The sequence below is a fragment of the Rhodnius prolixus genome, unplaced genomic scaffold (genome assembly GCF_049639745.1).
Source record: "Rhodnius prolixus isolate KJV_2025 unplaced genomic scaffold, Rpr scaffold_6, whole genome shotgun sequence".
Taxonomy (NCBI): Eukaryota; Metazoa; Arthropoda; class Insecta; order Hemiptera; family Reduviidae; genus Rhodnius; species Rhodnius prolixus.
The window spans coordinates 18978205-19000755 of NW_027411634.1; the positions used below are offsets into that span (position 1 = coordinate 18978205).

Below are 22551 nucleotides of genomic sequence, written 5' to 3' on the forward strand. Positions count from 1 at the left end.
TGGTTAGGCCACATTGCAAGAATGCCAGAAGACAGTATGCCGAGCAGACTGCTGCGCGTGGTACCGTCATAGGCATGAAGAAGAGAGTTGACCGACCGCGAAGACGTTGGCTTGATGATGTTGAGGAGTACTTGAGAGTCCTTGGAGTATCGGGATGGAAAGCGAAAACAGCGAATAGAGATGTCTGGAGTCGAATTGTTAAGGAAGCCAAGGCCTACCCCGGGCTATAGAGCTACGTAGTAGTAATGTTTGATTTGTCCCGGGCACCAATTGAGAGTTTTTGCAACATGAAAAAAAAAAACATAAAAATAGAAATCTTCAGCTGATTGTGATTAATATAACATACTAAAGAATCAGAGAAAAGATTTACTTTGCCAAATATTCACTATGCAACATGGGTTGTATTATCACTTCATATCTGTATGTCCGGTACTAAGAGAATTTAGGAAAAGATATCTCGGGAAGATATTCATTGAACGTGACAGATATATGGACATGTTGAATGGTGTTACTAGCTAATGAAATATGTGATGGTGGCATTAAAATATAGAAGATTTTTAGTTGCGGAGTTTAATTATAATTAAAATTGTAAGTTTTGTATTATTCAATTAAAGAGTGAAATATAGTCTCTGAACCTAATAATTCTGAAGTATCACAGAAGCATGTAGATGTACATATCAAACAAACAGACAAATGTTTCTATCAGCAAATTATCAAAGGTTAAAGTTGTGTTGCCCAGTTCAGGTGGTATATTATGTATTCATTTTATTTGTTTTTGTTATATAATCTTGTTTGTTTTATTTTGTTTTATTCTCAACATTGTTTGGATTAACTTAGTTTTTGTGCCAGGAAATATGTTAATATTAATGGGGACCACATCAGTATTGTGTTCAAATTGGAACATTTGAATTGTTGAACATCTCGACAGACGGCCATAAGGCTATTGTCTACGATGTGAAAAGAAATAAAATAAATAAATAATAATATACAAATTCAAAGTTTGTTTTTTAATTTGTAATTTTTTGTAGATGTATTTTGTGCTATAACTGCACTTTATTTAAAATGTATATCATTATTCATTAATTCATTCATTCATGAGTTTTTGCAACTTAGAAAAAAAAGCAGAAAAATAGAAATCTTCAGCTGATTGTGATTAATATAACATACTAAAGAATCAGAGAAAAGATTTACTTTGCCAAATATTCATTAATCTACTGTAATAATTTTATTTTTTAAGGTGTGATTTTTAATAGATTAAAGTGTGATATCAAATCTAGGAAGGCAATGGTGGTAAGACGACCTGTGAGCAAGGAGGCAGCCATTGAAGCTTATACAAAATGGAAAGAGGAGAAAAAGCAGTTGGAGTTGAAGAGAAAAGCTGAAGAGAAAAAGAAGAAGGAAGAGGAGGAAGAAAAAGAACGAAAAAGAATTGAAGCAGAGAAGGTATTAATTTTTAGTTATATTATTTGAGTAAATTGATTACAAGGGAGAACGCTAGGTATAATATCGTTGTGAATTCTGGCCGTCACTTAGTTCACTAATGACCAACACTAATTCCCAAGAGAAATTTCCCCATCTCACTTCGTCTTTTCCAGAATACCACCTGAGAATAAAACTCAATTTTTTCACGAAAGCAAATTATCTGGTGTGAACACAAGCACGACTTTCTCCTTATCACAAAACTTAACGTAATTCAATTCTCTTGAAACTTACAATTTGTTCTAAAAATGTAAGATGACTTTAACATTTTACATGTTAAGGTACCATTTTCAAAATAATCTTTCCAATAAATGGCTTTGCCGGTCTTCCAGTTTTCTTCAAATCGAAAACTTTTGGTAACTTCATTAAACATTTTTCTATTTAATAGATAATAAGTTCATAAATTTACTGAAAGGTACTTTCTAAGAAACCTCATCAGTATCTTTATTGAATTTTAGTGGGAAAATATGTTTTTAAATAAAACTTGTGAGCAATACCAAGTTAAAAGACACTGTAGCCCAAGCGGTGAGAGACAAGGCCCGCAAAGCTAAGATGTATTGTGATACTGGGTTCGATTCCCAGTTTAAGCCTTGGTTTTTACTTGAATGGTTTATATGGAAAATTTGATTGTTTGTCTTCGTCCACGACACCTAATTTTGGTAGTAGGACGTAAAGCTAACCTGAAAAAAAAGCCATAAGTTTACTTTTCAAGATTTTCGTGATTTGGAAAATCATTATTTAGCTCGAAGTTAGTGAACGGCATTTAAAAGATAAGGAAAAATGAAAAACTGATTTAGTTGTAACTGGGTTTACAAGTCCAAAAGAAGAAAAAGAAATTAAAATGATATAGAACGGCTACTGGAAGCTTTTCCTATAGCTAAACTGAGAGGATCAAGAATTTGAGGACGCCCTTGGAATGGACGATTTGGTGGAGAGAACCTCCGTTGAAATGATTTGAGAAAATGGCGCCTTAAGGCTTAATACCGGTAAGAAAGGGAAAACTATGTCTAGGCACTTCTTCACATAACCTTACAGTAAGTTAATTAACTATTAGTAAAAAATGTCATAAATAATACTAAGAATACAATTTGTATACTAAAAAACCTCCTGGTTAGCGACGAATTTTACAATGGATCCCGAGCAATTGTAACGGGGAAAGGGAATCACGTTATTTATCGTACGTAAAGAAATAAACAATAAACAAGTTGTGTTGCTTAACCAAGATAAGTTGCTTTATGACTCAGCAGTAAACAGTCCTTGGATAATGTACCCATAAAAGAATAAATATTTATGTGCGCAATCAATGTTTAAGTTTTTAATGCTGTCATAAAGTATATATGTATTCCAGTACACACAACAAAATGTAAAGTAAAAATATAGTGTAATACAGAAATAAATAAAAGAGGCAAAGGAGATTTTAAGAATTTTATTAATGTTCATTTATATGATTATAAATTTCTCCAAGAATTTCTCAGAAATAACTTGAGGATGTCGATTGCTTTAAGGTTAGAATCGATTCCGTGAATAAAAACCAGAGAGTAAGCTGTAACAACTCATTTTGCACCAAACCAGAGTCCGTGTTACAATGGTATTTCTCGCTACTAAGCACATCTTTTGTACTTAGCTTGAAACAATATGTTACATTTTTCGTACATTCCATATAGACCTCCTTTGATGATGATGATGATGATGATGTGGCTAATGAACTCACCTAAAAATTAGCTCCGTTTGAAAGCCAATTTCAAGGTGCTTGCATCCTTATTTAATGTAACACTTCCATTCCCCTAATCAATATAAATATCCTCGTTGTGACTCTGGCTTAATCTAGATTGGTATTAACCTATATTTTTTATACCGTTATAGGCTTTCGAATCATGGAAAAAGCGGACAGAAGAATCAATGAAAAAAGCTGCTAAAGAAGCTGAAGAAAATCGTAAGCTAAAAGAAGAGGATGAAATCAAATTGAAAGAACAGAAAGAGAAAGAAGCTGCATCCTCTTTCAGAGCTTGGAAAGAAGCTAAAGATAAAGAGATTAAAGAAAAATTAGATAAACAAAGGTATTTTTGTTTTTTATATTTAGATTTATTTGTTACGTAACCAGATTATTGTAATAATGCGTTGTAGGAAGCAACTGTTAATGAGAGTATTTAATGTTAAACCCAACATGAACTAAATGAACAAACAAGTTCTTGCATGCAACAAGTAATTTTGTTTTTCATAGATACACTATAACAATGTACTCCACATATTTACAATATAATGTTAGATGATTATGTCCTTGATATCTTTATCCAATAGAAACAAACAAGGTGTCTATCCTAGAGATATATTGGTGTAAGGCTGGCTATATAAAGACAAATATACTGTGACCCTGTGTAAGATCTTTTGTGACTCCTTTAAGCATTAGTCTTATTCCATAGCTTGAAGGCGTCCGTAAATTTGACTATCCTCACAGAGATTATATCGATTCCCCAAATTCACTTGTAAAATTTTGGTACCAAATTCTTTACCGCTTTGTTGTTTCATGCTACATTTTCTTGTATTATTTATTTTATTAATAAAAACCTGTTCCAGATATTGCTTCGAGATTAGAAACAAGTCTACATTGATGCTAGGCTAAATATTTTTAAATAGATACGTTTTTTAAATAAATCATTTTTGACTTATTGACTTTTTTTTTATTAGTATTTATTTAGATTTTACGCAAATACGAAGCATGAGCACTTCAACAGAGTTTAAATCTCTGTTTGAGGGAAGAGTTTATATGTTGATTAAGTTATTCAGTGGAAAATCTATTTTTCGTGATGGGTATTAAATTTTAAAATAAACATCCTAATGGTAATAACGAGATCGTATTCTCGTAAAAATCGTGAAAAAATAAAAATAAATTTAAAAAAAGGATACATCAAACAACATTATGGAATAGTCTTAATTACAATATTGAAATCCCCGTAGAAGAAATGAGAATCACACAGATGCTTCGCTCAAGTTAGAGTGCTCTTGTAAATAACTTGCTTTAGAGAATTTAGGAATAATTTTGGGTTACTGATCGAAATTCTGTTTAAAATAGTGCATTTATTAAAATTAAAGTAATTTTTTCCCCTCAGATTCTCTAACTTAGCAAATTTTTTACTTTAAAAATTCAAGTAGAGCAAGAAAATGAATCTTTTTTAGCTTAAAAGTCTATTTGCGTTTTTATGAAATGTACACTTTATTAAAACTGTCCGGTAGGACAGTTGTATAAGGGTTGACCATCAAAAACTGCACGAAAAAGCGTAACGTTGAAAAACACCCAACTTTGACAATTTTTTTTCTATTTTTCTATAAAAGATAAAATTCCCAAATTTTCTTTATAATATAGGGCAAATCCTCCTTTATAACTGTAATTTTTTTGCAACCACCCAGATCTAATAGGTTTCGAGAAAAAAGTTGCCGAAAATGAGCAAAAACGGCTTTTCCAAAAAATGTTCTTGTTCTTGTTCTTCTTGTTGTTGTTCTTGTTGTTACCTTTTTTGTAAACAACGTAGCGCCAAAACGCGTGAACCGATTTTCATGAATGAGGTGTCATTCGATTCAATATTTTATGTAGATGTGCCTTTTGGGGGTCCCGACGCTGTACATCGAATGGGAGAGGAGTTAGCCCCCTTTATGTAAGGCCCCCTCCAAAATTATTATTACTAATTACTCTGTAAATCTTGGCCCGATTTTGATAAAATTTGTTAGGATGATAGGGTTAGGGCTCCCCTACGTAACATTAAAGCGGCGATCAGCTCTTACACTTGTTAAGGGGAAGTATAGCAATCGTTTCAAATTATCGACACGTGAACCGATTTTTATGAATGAAGTGTCATTCGAATCGAAATTTTTTACAGATTTGCACTTTAAAAGTCTCGGCACCGTGCCTCATAAGGAGGGGAGTTTGCCCCATCCAAATAAGGCCCTTTTTAAAACTATTATTACCAATATTTCTATAACGCTTAGTCCGATTTTGATAAAATTCAGCTCGAATAAGTGGTTAAAGCTCCTCTACGTTGCTGATTCTCTTGCTCCTACTAAGAGGAAGTACTGCAATCGTTTAAATTATCAATAAGTGAACCGATTTAAATCAATGAATTGTTCGATTAAAAAATCTTTGCCTCTTTGCCTTTTAGGGAGAAGTACTGCAATCCTAGTTTATTTTTCTTACTCCTCTTAAAAGGAAGTACTGAAATCGCAGTTTAATTTTGCTATTTACGTACAAATACCTTCCTATGTTATTCAAAACGCTTTCTCAAAAAAATTGTTATTGAGGATGGTTTGGGAGCCGCAACTACAATCATTTTTTAAAAAGATCTCTCCAGTGGTAGTTAACACCTTATCAGGTTATAATGATAGAATTGCTTATTCCAAATTTTAAAAAAATCTGTAAAGCAGATATGTAACTTTGTAAAATAGACAAAAAGGAAAATCTATCCAAAAGGTACAAAAATCTCCTTAACAAAAACTTACAGTTTAAAATGTTAAGTATAAGGGTTGATTAAACGCCAAAAGGTACACAAATCAGCGAGTAACCAACATTTCATTAATACCTCATTAATATTTAAGTAATTCTACTGCATTAATTTTCATTAATAAGTTATTTTTTAGATTTTATTAGATATCACAGACCCTTATGCTGGCCACTTCATTTATATTATTTTTTTGTTATAATTATGATAAATCACATATACGTACATGGATGTTAAAGTAGAAAAAGACAAAGTTAGAGTAGGCTACTGTCTTGAATTCGTCTTACCGAAATATTCGTGAGCACAATTAACACACAGTTAATAACAAGTAGATTATTAAACAATAATTATTCATTTCTCTATTGTAATTTAATTTAGTCCCCCTAATTTTACTTATAGTAAAATACTGGAATAATTAGCTGTCCTAAATATATGCATATCTTATTTACTTTATATTACATATATACAACATTGTGGGAAGAACACCTAGATGGAGAATGTAATTGAAGAAAACTATATTATTTGCGATAAAGCCAGATAATTATTACCTATTATTATAAACGTTTGACTACTTCTTAAAATAACAATTACTTTAATCAAAGAATGAACTTAAACCGACGATTTTTATTTAAGAAATAAAAATAAATAAATAAAATAAACAAAATCATTGATGTTTGTTGGTGTAAGCATTTTTTTAAACAAGGTTTTGAATTTTTTAGCCTCATATTTTTATTTTATTTTTTATAACGTTTTTCTTTTTAACCTGTAATTAATAGTTTGATTATTATAAATAACTAGATATTACAGTCAATCTACAGTGCTACTTGAACATATATTTTGTAGACGAAAATGGCCAGCATAAGGGTCTGTGACATCTAATAAATTCTAAAAAATAACTTATTAATGAAAATTAATGCAGTAGAATTACTTAAATATTAATGAGGTATTAATGAAATGTTGGTTACTTGCTGATTTGTGTACCTTTTGGCGTTTAATCAACCCTTATACTTAACATTTTAAACTGTAAGTTTTTGTTAAGGAGATAAAAGAAATTAATTTGTTTTTAGTTTTCTTTTTATTAAAGAATTTTACAGTTTTACGGCTAGTAAAATAAGTAAAAAAGATTAAATGTGCATAAAAAAAAGTGCGTTGGCTTAGCGCTCATACACTGGCTTGATTTTGTGAACGGCGGCCATCCAATGACCTTTAAGGCGTTAGGTAGTACTGCTGACAGCGCTAGATAGCCGACATCTGGCATTCAGAGCGGGATCACAATCATCAAAGGGTTAATGGGGAGTGCTGAGGTTGAAACGCCCTGGATAAGTGGATTTGAATGGATTGAATGCGTTAGATTTTTGTGCGTTTGGTAGTCCCGAATAGTAAGGTATTTTGTAGTTGTGCAAAGTGAGTTTGGAGCGTTTGTCTGATAGTTTAACCTTCAAATAATTAATTAATTTAAATGTTGATATATTTTTTAATTTAGGGTAAATCATCATCATCAATGCTCATTCATCGTATACAAATGCCCGTGGGTTGCACAGATCCAAATTTAATTTAATTTAAATTACTTCTCGAAATTCATTTCACGAAACATATAATTTATTAACTCATTTTTAGTAAAATATGTGAAAGATAAATATTAAACTAAAACCTAAAAAAAAACTTTTTAATGTAATCTTCAACTGTTTCAATCTAGGAGGCTGGAAGAACTCAAAAAAGCGGAAGAAGAGAGATTAAAAAATGAACGTAAATACGAAGCGCATCAGGCATTTCAGCAATGGTTAGATCTCGTACTGGAAAGAGAAGAAAACAGACTTGTATTATAAAAAAATGTTTGCCACGAGTTATTTACTGTATATATTCTTTGTTTAGTTATTATTTCCGTAAATGTGTTAACAAATTGTGAATATTTTACATGAATAGAAATATTTTATGAACGTTTGCCTTATTTATTTATTTTACCATGATAGCCACAAAAATTGAGCAACTGTGATTTACATTTCTTGAAAATGAATTTTTAAACGTCTCACACATATTTTTGAATTTGGTTGAAACTATTCATTTATTTAAAAAGACGACTAGTCAAAAATTGGCCTGGTTGATGTCAGTGATTTCATCTGACAATGATTAATGTTTTAAAGAGAATTTGTTCTAACAACCTGGTGAAGCTATACTAAAATATGTAGTCATATTTATCTTTACAAAAGTAATGATTCAATTTTAAAGAGAATCTATCAAAATGACAAAACTCAGACACAATGTGTTATGGTATCACTGATATCATAACATTTTAGATCAAACCTTGAGCTACACGTAATTATTGAGCTAATTTAAAGCTAAAAACTTCTTTACAAATTTTTTTTTTATTTATTTATTTTGCAACTGTATGTAGAACAACAAGCAAAAGAGAAGAGTGATAAGGGATGGCACAAATACACATGCACGCATATATATATCCATACATATACGAGCACATGCATGTGCGCCAAGGGCGTGATTGGAGTGAACGACGACCATCCAGTGATGGAAGCCGTTAGTTCGCCAGATTGGCAAGCTTACACAGCAACCATCCTAGGAGGTCGGCGTTGTGTTGAGATGGTCGCATGGCCACCGCCGCTTTAGTCTGCGTTGAGGATTAGAAGGAAGTGTTGTGGATCAGAGGGTTGTAGTGACTGTGTAGATTTGAATGGAGTTCTGTGTATCGAGTTTGGGCTGTTTCAGAAACGAGAGGAATATTGAGATCAGAGTGTATAGAATGATTGGAGACGTAGAAGGGAACGTTAACTATTGTTCTTTTTGATTGTAAGGTCTGAAGTCGGTTGATGTTCGATTTTTTGGCACTTCCGTAAAGTTGTATTCCGTACGTCCATATTGGGGCAAGTAGAGCGGTATATAGTGATCGTTTGTTCGTCAGGGTCAGTTTTGATCGTTTGTCGGAGTCGTCTTTTCAACATTTTATACCTCAGATTGAGGTCAAATCGTTTGAGTCTCGTGTGGGGGTTCCAAGTTAGTCGTTTGTCAAGATGTAGTCCGAGATACCGTACTTGGTTAGAAATTGGTATAGAAGTATTGTGGAAGGAGAGAGGAGGGAGAGTTTTCTTGTTAAGAGTGAATACTATGTATTTAGATTTCAATTCATTCACTTTGATTCTCCACTTTTGCAGCCAAGGCTCGAGAAGATTTAGGTGAGTTTGGAGAGCACGGCATGCTATTACAGGATCTAGATGAGGAGAAAGGATTGCAGTGTCGTCGGCGAATGTGAAAGTAATTGTAGTCGGGTGAGTTGGTGAGTCGGCAGTATAGAGAATATAAAGTAAGGGGACTAGAATGCTTCCTTGAGGAACTCCAGCGAGTTTTGGAAGGATAAGAGAAGAAGAAGAACCTTGTTTTACTTGGAAGAAACAATCGGAGAGATAAGACTTAAGAATGAGGTAAAAGGTAGAAGATAGCAGGCGTTTGAGTTTATAAAATTAAGTTAAAAATTAATTATCTTTGCTACAGCCTTTGGAGTGGAACTGTTTCGCTTTAATTACTTGAGTATTTTTTTTTAATTATTACCAATTTAAAGTACGGTATAAATAAGAAACTAAGGAATGAAAGAAGTTTTCTATTCTAAATGCCTCATTCTTCAACAAAAGTGACTCTTTAGTCGGTTTATAAATAAACTAAAAACGCAGGTTATTTTTTACGTTGTATCTTGTGCTTAATGTTGATAATTAAAATATAAACACAGGACCTTCTGTTAATGTAATTTACACAATTGAATTCTCCGAAGCTTTGAACAACCTCACTGCTGGTGATTGACATTCAACTAACACATCCGCTCTTACTAGTATTTAAGAAACAAGCTATTGTTGTGATGCAGGTGTTGATTTAGGTCTCAAGAAGAAACTAGGTTAGGCTGGTGTGCTTGGGCCGAGATCAGGTACTAGGAAACCTGAGAAAAAGTTTCCTAGCATTTTCCAGGCAGAAATTCACCCAATAAAGGAAGTGGCGTTTATTTTAATTTTGGCAGGATGTATCGGAAAGACTGCGATAGCCATCAAAGCGCAAACTTCTGTGTTATCAGCTTGAGGATGACTTTAAAAATAGCATAAAAAACTGAACATCCTGGGACAGTCACCTTATTAAAAGATTGATTAATTTTATTCATTCACTCTTCTTTCTCTTTCACTGAGCCATAGGATATTGGAAAATTTCATGTTTAAATTTATATCTTGCACGTGATTGTTATTATTTTTTTTAAGTAACTATTCTCTGAGCTGTGCTTTGCCTACTCCAACATTCATCTCTTGTTGAGCAAATCTCAAACGAAGCATGGAATAAAAATATATTGTGGCCACAATTACGTAATTATCCAATGTCTATAACTATTATATTGTGTGCTAGCAGTCCTCAGCTTGTGGCTAGTCGCATACTAACCGGACCGTTTCCACACTTTTCTTTTTGTAGCTCGAGTGTCCTAATCAGTGCTGTTTTTAGGAAACATAGGGCTCCTAATTTAAATAAAAATAATCATTTTTGCCATAACTATTAATTAGCAACAATTAATTATAATTATTGTTCATTGAGGTAGGTGGAGAGGGAGTAATGCCGTCTAAATCTCTTAGCAAAACTGAAGAAAACTGGGTGTACGATTACTGAATGTTGCATATCTGGGTTAACTACTGCCAGCCGAGCTTAGAAGCCGTAAATTCTTTTAAATTATTAATTACTAAATTTCCTCTCCTTCTATATTTTTGCAGCAGTGTTCACTTTTCTAGATCCTTCAAATTATAAAAACGATTGTATGAAGCTTTATTTATTTTCTTAACTTATCGATTGTCATGAGTAATTTGTGCGAATTATGTGAACTGCATGTTAAAAATTTAAGTTATAGGCTTGAAACTGCCACAGTTTCATTAATCTAATAAGTAAGTGATTTAAATAAGGAGGAAAATTACTACCCTAGTTCGATAATGCATTATGTCTGCGTGGTTAACTGTACATTCTCTGTACATGGGGAGATGCCTCGAATGAGATGATTGCTGTTCTCTTGAAGTAAATCAGGCTTTCTGAAGAAGACGACAGCACCTTCTCTAACTTGTTTGCTGTTAAAGAGAGAACATCTTAAGCGCTGATTCTTCATGTTCCACCCATTTTCTATTAGGTTTAAATCGGGAACACGAGCTAAGGTAAAATGTTCTCGTTATTTTGGGAAAGACATGCAAAATTTCGATAAATCCGACAGCTAATGATGTAATTTTATTGTTTTTCTCAAAATATCTCGTAACGATTTTAATTCATTACTACCCTATTCTTTTGAAATTTAATTTTTTGGTAGAAATGGTTAGGCTTTTTACACTTTTAATGTGCCTATCATTTACTGATTTTTAGGGATTTGTATAAAAGGTGATTGCAGTCAAAATCGCTTATTGGGTTACCCCTTGTAAGTCGATCATGACGTTTCCATAAGGGTTGGCTTTTCTCACCAGCCCTTTTTGAGCTATCATCTCTTCTCAGATCTGAAACAATTGAACGTTTCATTTTACAAACTAACCATTGCTACCTAATCTAAAAGGATATAAATAGCCTGACCTGTCACAATCTACTCAGGGGCACTGATATGTTTTGAATCTACCGTACCCTGTAAAAAAAGAAATAAATTCAAATTGAATCCGTATGGAAACTCAGCTAGGATAGGGTCGAGTAACAAGTTACCGTTTCGGGTCGCTTGCAAATGTTTCATTTGCCAGTTTGAGATGGATGGTTGATAAGGCTTGTTTTTTCCATGCTGTCCTAAATAACTACCACCAGAAATTAAGAAAAAAGTTGGGCTATTAATGTGTCTTGCCATATTGGATACTAGGGATACAGATCCCCTTACATAATACTAAGGTCGGAAACATTCCCTTCATTGAAGTAGCATATGTAAGTTAGAGCCTTGTGCAGTTTGTGAGATATTTAATTCAAATTCAAAGACAAATCGCTGGAAACATTTTTTTTTCTTTTCAGTTCATGAAAATTCAAAAGAATTATTTCCAGCAAAAACTCTATTTCCTCCTTCTGAAATTATCGTAAGATTAACGCTTAGTTAAAAGCGTTATTTCTTCTTAACGGCTGATAAAAATTGGTGTCAATATAAAACATAAACAATTAGGATTAAAATTAAATTTACTCACTTTATTAAATTTAATAAACATAAAATATATTTCAGTTAAACAACCATCTTCTAATATTTTATACACTTATGGTTTTTAATTATTTATATGTTGACACTTTTTGTTTAGATATATTTATTTTTATATAATATATAGTTCAGAAGATGTAGTCATGACAAGACAGATATGTACAATTGGGTAAAATTTAAGTCATCCATTTTTGTCCGTATAGGATTCAAAAATGTTCCATCAAAGTTAGTATCACACCATTTATTTGTATATATATATTTTTTATTCTTTTAATTCCATCGTATTTATTAATTTTAGCAAAAAATATAGAAACCAGAAAATCAAAATCATTTTTAATACTTGATATGAAATAGCGGGTAAATTCCTTTCTTTCATTTTTCTTGGACAAATGTTTATTAAAATAGTTTCTTTTTCCTTTTTAAATATTGTTAATTCTGTATAACATTCGTATTCTTTTTTTTATTAATTACTTTTTGGACCCTAAAGGGCTGGACTAGTAACAATTATGAAAGCACTCTTCGGGTTTTTGGTATGAGCAATAATTAGAAAAAAGTATATTTGATTTCCCCGAGAGATATTTAAGAAGAATTTAGGATAACGGCATCACAATTTCTTTTCGACAGTTTACATTTTTTGCGAATGGAAACAAAAGTTTAAGAAAAGAAAGAATACAGCTTACAGATATGAAATAAGCGACCTATTCGGAATTATTTTGATAAAATTTTGTACTCAAAAGATAATTATTCGAAAAATCCCACTTTTAGTCAAAACATTATGCACTATTTATCATCTCAAATTTTGTTTTCAAAATAGTCAAAAAATTCTTGGCATCAAGAACATTCTATTGGCCATACATTAGTTTTATACCACCTTTCTGACAGAAATATATCTACAATGACTAAAAGTTCAGTAACCAGGTATTGGTATTCAATATTCTAATTGTCGCCGTTTCTAATCCATACTTAGTATTGAAAAATCATCGAAAGGCAGCACATCTTTTTTTTAATGATTTAAATTCCACTCAGTTAAACTACGACTTTTTTCATATTTCAGCAAACGTTCACTATTTTTTTTATTTATTTTGCTAATGTAATTAAACACTATTAAACTGATAAAAAATGGTTATTAGTTTGAGCTTGAATTCAACTGAACCCACCACTATGGCGGCTTTTCTTGACTTGTTTTTATATAATTTAGAAAATAATTTTTATTATCGAGATAAATTGATTACTTTATCTAAACAGCTTAAATGTTTGACCAGTGCATTATTTCAAAATATAAGCGGCAGTATATTTGTGGACAGCTGATTTTAATATGTTACTGCATAACTCATATATTTTAATTTGTCTTTTTCAATAAAAAAAACCACCAATATCTTCACTTTACTTGTTCTAATGAGCTACTTTATTCCAGTCTAATTTTGTATTTTAATTTAACTAAAGTGGGTGGAGAATTGGAAATTAAGAACAACAAGATTCTTATTTCTTTGTATTCTACACATCCTACACATCTAAAAAGAAATGCCTTTGCTTTCTTACCATAAGAGTTTTATTTACAAGCTTTGGAATTATTTCTCTATTAGGAAAGGTTTTGGTACACAATAAAGAGCATTTAAAAATTCTTACCTTACATACACAAAATATATGTAAGCATAGTGCCTTGGGCATTGAACTTCATTGCTGCAAATTATAGTTACAACAGTGATGAGCACCTTATTTTTACCTGTATTTATAATTACAAATACATTTTAATTTATATTACATTTTATTTTTCTTTCTCTGGACTAAAGTAAAATTATGCCAATTTTTTCAGTCGGCTTTACGTCCAACTACGGACGTAGATTTGCGGATAGCAAACATTCTTTACTTTAAATTTCTTTTACTATCCATTAAATAAAATCCAAGGCCTAGGACTGGGAATCGAATTCGGTACCGCAATACATATTTGCTTTGCGGGCATCGACTCTAACCGCTCGGCTACCGAGGCGCCTTTTCTCTGATCTATTTTTTACTTTGAAACAGACCTTGGATTATTGGCACATCAGGAGAGTCTAGAAACGTTTGACAGAAAAAAATTCTTGGAATGCTGTTCTCGCCAATTTTGAATTATTTCGTGTTTGGTTGTCAGAAAAAAATATTACAATATAATTTGTTCAAAATTAAGTTTTTTATCAATTTTATTTGGTACTCTGTATTTTTTTGTTACTGATCATATATTACTAAATACTGGGCAATGGAGAAAAGCTATATTGAAGTATGGGGGGTCAGCGTTAATAGAACAATGATGACATTAGATGCGCACTGGATCACGCTCGTTTGAACTGACTACAGACAGCGCGCCCGATATATGTACTAACATTATACAAATTGACACGATTTAACGTGGACGTGCACTCTTCACGCCATTCCGGGCGAGCAAGACGTGAACATTTACCTTGCGTAAGCTGTAAGATGGTCATGCAACTTGTTCACTGTTTGGTAAATCAAACAGTGCTAATTAATTAATCTCATTCATCGAACTTTATATAATTCTATTTCTCTTTTTATGTTCCATACAATTAGCGAAAAAAAATTATTTCTATCAGTTTGCTAAATGTTAAAGTTAATGGGAAAAGTTACTTGATAAGGCCTCTTCTAAAAGCTGGCCTATTCTTGCGTTATGTTTTTAAGTATAAGCAAATAAAATTTTTCTTCCCCTTAACTCTAGAATTTGCAAAGTATTTTTAATACAAAAGTCTATATAAAAAGCGATTTCCAATAACTTTTTCTTCTCCATATTATAGGCTTAAGTATTGTTTCCATTTAATTTGATGGTATGATGAGAAAGGTGGTAAAGAGGGATAGACATAGATAATGCGTCCTCCATCATGAGGTAAACAGCGTTGAATTGGGCAGGAAAGAGAATTCTAATTTTTAATCAGGTGAGTCTGGATGAATAGGTATGAGGACGAGTTGGCACGTACAAAAATATGCGTTTGTCGGTTAGTTGACAAAACTAGCAAATTTAAGTTCTATGAAATTACTATTTACATATAAAAAAAAAAAAAGGACTTTGAATGTTTTATTTTGATGAAAATACATTTTTTCCTCAATGTTGAAACTCTCACTTTGATTCGTAATAGAGATCTGCTGTAGTGAGCAAAGTCGACAATTCTTTGATTAGAATTCCAAAATATTTGCATATATTTTTAAAGAAATTAGTCGCGAGAAATAGTGAAAAACTCTCAAAATACCAAAAAATTTCTTTTTCAGTGTTTAAGAGCTTCTTGAAATAATGCTGGCTGAAAAAGTATGCCACAATTGTTTTGAAACTTTTTTTAAATTTGTTTATTATAATTTTTTTTTTTTTTGCATATCGACTGCTAAGTTTAGAAGCTTATTACTATTATTATAATTATCTCATCTGCCAAAGCTCATCTCTTAAGCACAACATGGGAATATACCAAAAGAAAAACAAAAAACAAGTTACTCATTCAACCTTGTTTTAGAAAGGTACAGTCTTTTATATAGTTTTATGAATTAACCATTATTATTTGTCACTATTAACTCACTACCCAAGATACCTCTGAATTTATGTTAAACTTGGGTATTATCAGTTTAAACATATATTAATGTCCACAATAATATATTTATATTTTAATAATAATGGCACGTTATCTTTGTTTTATCATGTTTTTTTTAATAATATTTAACTATATTTTAATTGAAGATCAATTAAGTAACAAATAATGTATTTTGTGGAGCCAGTAAGTTGAGGCGATAGGCACACATTATCTTGCGAAAAATTTCCAACATTTTTTTGTATTTGATAATTTTTTAGTGCGAAGATTTTTATTATTATTATTTTTTGAAACTTTACTGTTTACAATTATGCAGAAGAAATATAAAATAATAATTTAATAAATAATTATCATACTGAACCAATACTAGAATTTAGAATGTTGCAATAATACATCTTTAGCTAGTAGCTACGATTTGTCTACTGTTTCAGAGTAACTCTGAATTTTCAGTATGAAACAAGAGACTTTAACTTTCCAGACCCACTTATTGTTTTCATCTAAAGGAAATTTTGAAAGCAAATTCAATAAAATATTTGAATTTAATTATTTACTACAATAAATATATAAACACTGTCTTTTTTTTTAATCATAAAAATCGAATGCAAGTAATTAAGAATTGACATAAAGTCTGTGGCACAATAACAACCATTTATCCCATGTTGAATCCAAGGATTACCTCATTAAGGATTTTTTTTTTCTTTCTTTTTAGTTTAAATATATTCAATTAAATTCATTCATTTAAATATATTCCTATAAAATTTATACATATCGTCGTTCTTTCATAACTTCATAAGTTTTTCACAAACAATTTTTCAAGAAACAAAAAAACTTGTCCATTTATCATTTTAATATTTATCGTTCGGGGCTGAATGTTAATTGGTAAAAAAACTGCGGAGAATTAAATAAAAATGTGGCTAGATATTGTCATGGGGAAAAAAAAGCATTTAAATCTCAATTTTGGTACAATTCAGATTAAACGAGAATTTGAAATAATGTTGACGATTTGAAGAATTTTCTTCCAATTAAATCTGTAATACTTATTAAAAAATAAATCAAATGTATATATATATTTTTTACATAAATGTTACAATAATAAATAAGGACATTTTTTTATAAAACAAAAATTACAATACCAGATGACTAGACTTGAACAGAATCAACACGCTTTTAACAGGATATTCGAATGAAGTGTCAGTAAAATATGAGCTCTTTAAATTAATTAACAACTTATTGGAGAAGGCCAGAGGACTTGAGGAAATATAATTCTTAAAGGTGAAGAAGAAGATGAATGCGAGCTGAAACAAAAATTATAAATCCGATGACCGATAACTTCTAGTATTTTAAATAAGATCTGTAAGGTAGGTTAGACAAATTTTCAACAAAATATAATGTTCTAGTTCTTTAAAACTATTGCTGAATGGTAGTTTCAGCGATAATCTGGACAGTTAAGCCAGTGCTCAATTTAGAAGCCTAGGGCATCATTAAGTCTCCAAGTCACCCCACGTTATTGTCTCCTCCAATGATTTGTTAATATTTTAGCAAAAAAAATTAAAAATATATCGATTAATATACTGCTGAAACTAAAAGCTGAGTTTTTAGCAAAAAGTTTATTTATTTTAATTTTTTTTAGAAAGCAATAAGGTCACCCTTTTTACTTAACTTTTCTCTTTGAATAAAGAACCAAATTAATTAAAATATGCGCTTGATTAGATTTTTGTATAAGTATAAAGTAAAAGCCGATGTTATTAAAAGGGTCGATTGAATATTCTCACTCCTCTTGCACTTGACATTAACATTTTTGTACCGTTTATTATGAAAGTGATGAAAGTACGATTTTTGGAGTGTAAAATATATGTAAGTAAATTACAATGGCTTATTGTGAAGGTAAAGAAATTATATTTACAAAAAAATGCTGTAATCCGAGATGAAACAAAATTATAAATCCGAGACCGATGACTTTTAGTGTTTTAAATAAAATAATATTTGCCCTAAAAATTTTGTCTAAAAAAATTTTACACTGAGCGGAAATTTTATGTAAATGCCATATTAAATATAAATATATATTTATGTAAATGCCATATTAAATATAAATATATATTTATGTAAATGCCATATTAAATATAAATATATATTTATGTAAATGCCATATTAAATATAAATATATATTTATGTAAATGCCATATTAAATATAAATATATATTTATGTAAATGCCATATTAAATATAAATATATATTTATGTAAATGCCATATTAAATATAAATATATATTTATGTAAATGCCATATTAAATATAAATATATATTTATGTAAATGCCATATTAAATATAAATATATATTTATGTAAATGCCATATTAAATATAAATATATATTTTTAAGTAAAAAGATAGGTTAAAAAGCATATTTTTTTATAAATGGCTTTTCCGTGAAAATCGAAATTCCATTATTATTCACTCTTCATTTTAATAAGTTTTTCAAAAATATCAATTTTCATCTCATTTCACGTATATCAATCGCCACAAATTATATAATCATTAGATAAAATATATTTCTCATCAACCATCAGTTTTCAAGATTTCCTAATTTTCTTGAATGAAGAAGGGCAGAAAAAAAAAAAAATCTATTTTTACCTTCTTTAATATATTCTTGTTGAAAATTTTCCTTGAGTTCTGTCTAAGATACAAATAACGATATGTGGTTTGTATGCCAGCAGTTATGCAATTATCAAATGAACGTCAAATGTCCGCTTTTGTTTTTAATTTTTAACGATTTGTGGTTGACAAGTTTTTCGATAAGGTACGGGGGGGGAAAAAAAATTTGCGGTTGTTGGAAAGTGTATGTAGGTCACATTTGTGGTATTATAACGATTTTAACTATCAATTACTAGCTAATCTTGTGTTTTTATTTACTTATTGTGATGTTATGACGGAAGTTATTTTTTTTTTTTAGCCAAAAACATTTGCTAAAAGTAATATATGCGGATATAAAAGTATGTAAATTATACGAAATATTATGTATTGTATTAAGATTTGGAATTTTTCTCTCATATCCTTTCTATTTTTTGGTTAAGTTTAAACAAAAATAAGTGAGCAGTTTTGCTATTGGGGCTGAAGTTAATCGGACTTATTTATTAATGGAGAAGCTCTGGTTATTTGTGAATTTTGCAGCAGCTCATTGGGATTCATTTATATTAAAAAAATAAATACCTTTGTAGGACCTTATACACCACGATTTAAATACAACGAAAAAACTAGCTAGCTGGCCACATTTCTTCCATGGCAAACAATTTCTTTTGGTAATACTGATTACCAAATTTTATTTTTAGGTATGTTGGGCCAAGGGTTTAGTTTTTAGGACTCCTCTTCAGTCCCAGTTTGTTGAAAGCAAAGACCAGTAACTGAATTGCATTTTGTATTGTATTTTTTTTACCAGAGGCTATAGGAAATTTTAGTGAAGGAATAGGTTATGCAGTTGACACATATGAGTAAAAGTACCATAATTCAAGGTTAGGTAGTTTGTAAAGAGGTAAACATTTATTGTTTGGGATTATTGAGTTGGATTGTAAAGTTCAGAGTTTGATTTCTGGACTGTTCCTGAATTTAACTGTTCTTTCAAAATTATTTCAGCTAGTAAAAGAACTCATTTACTGACACAACCATCTTCTTTGTGTAGAAGAACATATAATTATATTTTCTTTCATTTTTTTTTTTTTTTTAATTTATTGATTTTAGTGAAAAAAAAAAATGTGACACAATATTCAGACTATAACGGACCGGGGGCGCCGGTTAATACTTGGTGATCCTGGCGCGATACTCCAGGTCTAGGGTGGTTCAGCTTCTGCATCATCCAACGTGTGAAGCCAATTAAAGATCATCATATTTCGATCATATTTAGAAAGAGGTTTACCTCTTTCTCGTTCAACATCAGAAACGGTCAGAGCCACATTTAGACCCCTATTTTTACCAACAGTTCTGTAAAAAAAAGAAGAAAGTTATTGAATAGTTATGCTTACAAAAATTGGTACACTTTTGAACTAAAACCCTTAAATCATCCACAAAATTAAGAAAAGTTATGAAGTTAAAATTAACTGACCTAATGACAGAAGAAGGAGCAGGTACTGCTAATCTGTTTGCAGGTGCAGCTGCAGCTGCTACGGCTTCCAATCTGTCCAAATTGAATTCAGATTGAGACAAACGTTCCAATGCTTTGTAGGTTGTCAGCAATCTCCGTCTTATGTAGTTCTGTCTTACCTAGAACAGAACCGAGCGTTCTTAAAAATTGTATGAATCTTTATAAAGACGAACCAATTAAATTTTTAAGGGTGAGTTATAGACACCCTTCTAGCTCGAAGTTAGAGATTCAAAAAGAATTGTGCTTTCAACACACAAAAATTACTAAAAATATTCTAATCATCTAAAGTTACCTAAACATTAACAAAGATTTGGATGAACTTAAACATTTATTCACATCGTAATGTGTAAAGTACTTTTCCTTTAAGATAAGAAGAAATAGAAGGATGAAACTGAGGAGATGACAGGATAAGGACTTCTGGAGGAGCAGATCAGGCATCATAGAAGATGTAGGAAGAGGGGAGAAACCATTGATGAGTGGACATCCGAGAGGCAGATAATAAATTTAAAAAGATTTTTTACATGTATACATTAAAAAATGGTTTATTCACTTCTTTATAAAGTTCGTCGAATATAAGGCATTATTTTCTATAACTTAAACCAATAAGTGGGCTAAGAATTCTAATTCAAATCCTCTGAGGAGCTTGTACAATAGCCTGATTGTCTGCAGCAATATTCTTTTCATCATAACTAATCATTCTTTTGATGAAACAAAAATAGTTGTTTCTTTAGTAAAAAATATTCCTTATCTTCTTTTGTTTTTGACATTTACTTTTCTATACGTTTCAAACCACTTGGGTCATTTTCTAGAGTATCTGCCACACAGAACCATTCACTGCAATTAGATAAAACCATCAGTATGTAAAAAAAACAACCACTATTTTATAAGTAAATATTTTATAAAAATAGTTTTAATAAGAATAGGCCAAAAATCACATGCAAAAGTAGCATTAGATTACTTCATTTATAAGCAACGTTTTGATAATAAAAACCAATATATTTATAAAGTTTTTCATTGTATTTAACAATTTTTAAATAATCATAATAAGTACCTTATTTATATTAACCAACAAATAATCTAAATGCTTTGTACTTCGCATATTTAGTTTTCTTCTACATCTGTCAGATACTTATTAAAACTAGCATGTAAGAGTTTTATTTTATCTTTTTCTAATTTAATTTATAGAATAACGATTTTTTTCAAGATGTAGTGGTTTAATGTAATTTCAGTGAATAGTAATGTGTTGTTGATACACTTTCTCTTACACACTCTCTTCTCTTGCTACTGAAAGAGAAAATGAAATTGAAATTAAATGTTTTGGAAAGAAAGAAAAAGCCGTGGCAGAAATAGCAGAACTTTATTAGCTTTTACCCTCTAGGTCCGCAGGATGGTTGGGCAGATAACTCTGGAATACCCGGAAATGGACTTCCTTAACAATTTGTCACCAACCTTACTCTTTCCTATGATTTCTCTGGTGTTCCACTACCACAATATTCATGATGTAATTCTTGTTAGATAACTATTCAAATCTTTATTACTCTTTTTATTATTTTTTTTTTTTTTTTTTTTTTTTTTTTTTTTTTGGCGCATCAACAGCTGAGGTCATTAGCGCCCGGAGCTTTTTCCAGTGCACTGCCGGCCTCCGGACAGTGTTCTCTCGTTACAGACAACACTGTCCATCACCGGACAGTGAGCTGTAAGAAGCTCCTAGGAAGAGAAAATCTAAGGGTCAGCTGCTGGATTCGAACCCGGGACCTCCGCGTGGGAGTCCAGTATGCTAACCTCATAGCTAATCCCTTCCCTTCTTTTTATTATTATTATTATTTTTATTATTATCAACAGAAATTTATCAACTTTGAGGCGAATTTTTGCAATATAAGTTGTAAATTTTTATTTGAAATATTTTTATAACTACATTTCTAGCAACGAGTATATATGAAGTAATTACAGTAAAATAATCAATAGTAAGTGCCGAAAGGTTTTCACGTAGTAACAATATTACACTATATCCAGGAGCGATTCAGGTTTTTTTTTAATTACCCGGTAGTAAGTTTGGGGAAGGATTTTCAAGGGATTTTTGTTATTGTTATACTTAGTTCAGGATTATTGAGATTGGATCTTTATGTTGTGTAAATGGTATTTTGGAGATTTAAAAAGGATCAATTTACGATGCGGCAGAGGATGAGCTCAGGACACTAGGCAGTTACATATATTCTAATCCATATGTGCAAATGGTAACGATCAGTGAAGTATGAAGTTGATTTCTGTAAAGCGTTGTTTAGCTTAGGGCGATTGTTAAACGAATTTAGCAAGAAGTTTGAAGCGTTATTTGCAAGAAAGTCGTTAGATCTAATATAGATTCGAATTAGAGTGCAGAGTCTTGAAAATTAAATGGAAGCAAGTACTTTTCTATTAAGTGTTAAGTATTATTAATTGATATAAGTGAATGTAGTTTAAAAAAAAATTGATAATGAACGAACAAATTAACGGACAATACACATTCAAACTTTATTTTTATAGGTTCTGACCAACCTTAAGGAAAAGCATTCCAGTGGAGTCTGTCTCAGGCCCAACGTACAGGGTTTTACAAAACATTCGAGTATGCAACAAGTTAACCGTTTTTTAAAGTGAGAATCTAAAGTCTTGACACTTAAATCTTAATAAAATTGGTACAATACCACTTAAGCAGATATCTGATGGTAGCGCTTATTCCTTTTAGCAAAAAAA

At 31.0% G+C, this 22551-nt stretch overlaps 2 protein-coding genes and 1 long non-coding RNA gene across 4 annotated transcripts in view; 1 reads left to right on the forward strand and 2 right to left on the reverse strand.

Moving 5' to 3' along the window:
* The window catches only part of LOC141460820 (uncharacterized), a 17423-nt gene extending 9520 nt beyond the window's left edge, over positions 1 to 7903 (forward strand). The window contains exons 6-8 of one of the 2 annotated variants that reach the window (XM_074141185.1): positions 1278 to 1443; positions 3343 to 3536; positions 7663 to 7903. In XM_074141185.1, the coding sequence (XP_073997286.1) occupies positions 1278 to 1443; positions 3343 to 3536; positions 7663 to 7792 (490 nt within the window). In that variant the 3' untranslated portion in view covers positions 7793 to 7903. Of the gene's footprint in view, positions 1 to 1277; positions 1444 to 3342; positions 3537 to 4053; positions 4164 to 7662 lie in introns of those variants that run through there. The other variant, XM_074141186.1, reaches the window with a different exon arrangement.
* Positions 7904 to 14234: 6331 nt separating this feature from the next.
* The window catches only part of LOC141461449 (uncharacterized), a 33800-nt gene continuing 25483 nt past the window's right edge, over positions 14235 to 22551 (reverse strand). The window contains exons 4-5 of the mRNA XM_074142589.1: positions 19786 to 19943; positions 14235 to 19664 (exon numbers count right to left, since the gene is read on the reverse strand). Of these exons, the coding sequence (XP_073998690.1) occupies positions 19514 to 19664; positions 19786 to 19943 (309 nt within the window). The 3' untranslated portion in view covers positions 14235 to 19513. The remainder of the gene's footprint in view (positions 19665 to 19785; positions 19944 to 22551) is intronic.
* On the reverse strand, positions 19959 to 21664 carry LOC141461453 (uncharacterized). Its single transcript, XR_012462871.1, has 3 exons — positions 21196 to 21664; positions 20876 to 21108; positions 19959 to 20658 (listed from the first exon to the last, which is right to left on the reverse strand). It is a non-coding gene; the product is annotated as an uncharacterized lncRNA (long non-coding RNA).